Source organism: Carlito syrichta, unplaced genomic scaffold (assembly GCF_000164805.1).
Source record: "Carlito syrichta isolate Samal-C Ts95f unplaced genomic scaffold, Tarsius_syrichta-2.0.1 Scaffold316474, whole genome shotgun sequence".
In the NCBI taxonomy this organism is placed as follows: Eukaryota; Metazoa; Chordata; class Mammalia; order Primates; family Tarsiidae; genus Carlito; species Carlito syrichta.
Genome location: NW_007260570.1, coordinates 427343 through 429966, shown reverse-complemented (window position 1 = coordinate 429966; position 2624 = coordinate 427343). Strand labels below are relative to the sequence as shown.

Below are 2624 nucleotides of genomic sequence, written 5' to 3'. Positions count from 1 at the left end.
GACGGTCGGCGGAGATGAGCAGACGGTGGTGTGCGGTGCCAGGGTCCAGGGTCAGGTCGGCTGGAGAGGGGGAGGCAAGGAGAGGGCCGTGTGAGAGGGGTTTCCGAATCAGAGGCGGGGTAGGGTGGAAAATGGGCGGCGAAGGGCACGTAAGAGACTAAAACAGCTCAAAAGGCGGCTACAGGACTAAAAGGGACGAAGGCATATGAAGAGCAGGCCTGGGGATTATTGAACCTGCGCAGTGATGCGCCACTTCTGTAGAACTGGACTTGAGAAAGGATCATGCTGGCCCAGGGCTGGGGACACAGCACAGATATCCAAGGAGGGTTGTCTGGTTTGTGGGACGGAGGAGGGAGAGTGAGGCCGACTGATCCAACTTCTAGGGAGGAGTGAGTGCTGATCCTTCAATCTGCAGCATCTGGGGTGGGGCGTAGGAGCTAGGTCAGCAGGATGGGGAAGGTGGATCTAAAGAGAAACACTGATACTTGATACTGGAACCCCAAGTAACAGGGGAGGGGCAAAGAGAAATCCAAGGTATCCTGAAAAACCAGCCCACCCACCCACCCACCCACGGGAATAGGTGGGGATGGGCAGGCCTATTTCAATCGGGGATGTGGGGCAGAGGAGGAGAGAGAAGGTGGTGACAGCCAAAGAGCAGAAAGAAAGAGCAGTTGGTCTCACATGTGTGGGGTGCTTTGAGGAAACATATCTGGATTAGAGGTGCTACAAACAATTTGGACTGGGTGGGATGGTGGGTAACCAAGAGGTGGACCCCATCTTTTCTAGGCAGTTTAAAGAAGGGTGGAGAGCACCCTTCTTTTTGGGAGTGAGTGAGAAAGGAAGGGGCAGGGAGTTGCTGGGGTTCTGGAACCTTCTGGAGAGAAGTGATTGAGAGATGGTGGAAGCAGAATTTCCTGAGAGGCAACTGACTTCCAGGGGTCTGTTGTTTGAGTATATGAAAAAGAAAGAGGGAAAATGGCTGGAATATGAGGAACTGAGGATAGACATTGTTCTGGGCTAAACTATATGCTCCCATACACACACAAAAGGTCGAAGCCCCCCAATACCTCACAATGTTACCTTTTCTGGAAATAGAATCTTTACAGAGGTAATCAAGTTAAAATGAGGTTATTAGGGTGAGCACTGATCCAATCTGATTGCTGACTTATAAAAAGGGTAATTTGGGCACAGACAAATGCATACAAAGGAAAGACACCATGCAGACCATCTATAACCCAAGGAACATGTGAGGCTCCTAGAAGCTAGGAGAGAGGCATGGAACAAATTCTCTCCTATGGCTCTCAGAAGGAACTAACACTTCTGACACCTTGATTTTGGACTCCTCCTTCTTGAACTTCAAGATAATAAATGTCTTGCTTAAGCCAACTACTTTGTAGTACTTTGTTACAGCAGTCCTAGGAAACTAATACAGATGTCAAAAAAGACTTGATCATTTTGGAGAGTTAAAAGGGAGAAAACCTAACAGACATTCAGTTCCCTCCCTTCTTCCCTCCTTACCTGTCAATGTGTGAAGCATGTTTTTGACCACTGGGTAATCTTCAGGGAGATCATCCTCTGAGTTAGATGGTTTGGGTGTTGGGACATCAAATCTGGACAGATGAGGGGGAAGGGTCAGGATATCAATAGAGAACCCTCTGCCCTCTGATACTAATGCCCCCATGCCTCCCCCATTCAGTCTTTGGAGGAAGAAGGGATGAAGCCACACCCCCCAGAAAACCTGCCTGTGAATGAGATTAAAGATCTGGGTCCAGTGAGAAAGTGATAGCTATGGCAGCTGGCAGTGAAAAGGAATAGTAAAAGTGGAACTCACCGTCTCCAAGTCTTCCTCATATCCTGGGATAGGCAGAGAAAAAATGGATGTGAACTTTGGACTTCATACCGTGGGGCATGCTCCTCTACCTCAACTCTCCTTAGGTGTACTCTGTGATGTGATGTTCCTCTCCACTTCTCAGAGTGATCGCACCTCCTTATCCCTGGTGCTCCTTTTCCTTGAATTTTCCCGGTTCTCCTTTCATGGCCCTTTCTTCCTCTCACTCCATCAGCACTTTTCCCTAATCCTCCTTACTCCAACTCCATTGTCCTCTTCTCCCACCCTTTGTTCTCCAAGGTTCTCAATTCCCCTTCCTCAGCCTCATCCAAAGCTCTTGCCCCTAGAGTCTTTACCTTCCTCTGCTACCTCCTCAGCCCCATTTTCTGTCTTTTTCAGTGACCCCATCCTTATCCATCTCCCAGACAACTCGACTCCCACCCCATCACACAGACCAAACACACACCCAGAGCCCTTGGATTAAGAGTTGTTATATAAAAGCCTTACAATAAAACTGCTTCTCCTCTTGCCATAAAAGCCCACTGGCATTTATTGGGCCCTTTGTGTCTCTCTACCCCGCCCGGTCCAGGAAGCAGCTGGATTTGGATGTGTTCCAAGAAGCCCAACAGATACGCAGGGTACTACGGGAGCCAGGAGAGGGCGCTGGGTGTCCCCCACCCCTCCAAATACTGGGAGCCGACCCCTCCACTTGGCTGTCCAGTTTTTTGGGGTTTTTTTTTGAGTTGGTGTCTCGCTCTGTCGCCCAGACTGGAGTGCAGTGGCCGCTCCTGGCCAC

General features: G+C 49.7%; 1 protein-coding gene across 1 annotated transcript in view; it reads right to left on the bottom strand.

Moving 5' to 3' along the window:
• The window catches only part of RNF39 (ring finger protein 39), a 4226-nt gene that overhangs the window by 227 nt on the left and 1375 nt on the right, over window positions 1-2624 (bottom strand). The window contains 4 exon segments of the mRNA XM_021707266.1: window positions 8-60; window positions 1519-1610; window positions 1832-2081; window positions 2185-2302. Coding sequence (XP_021562941.1) covers window positions 8-60; window positions 1519-1610; window positions 1832-2081; window positions 2185-2302 — 513 coding nt within the window.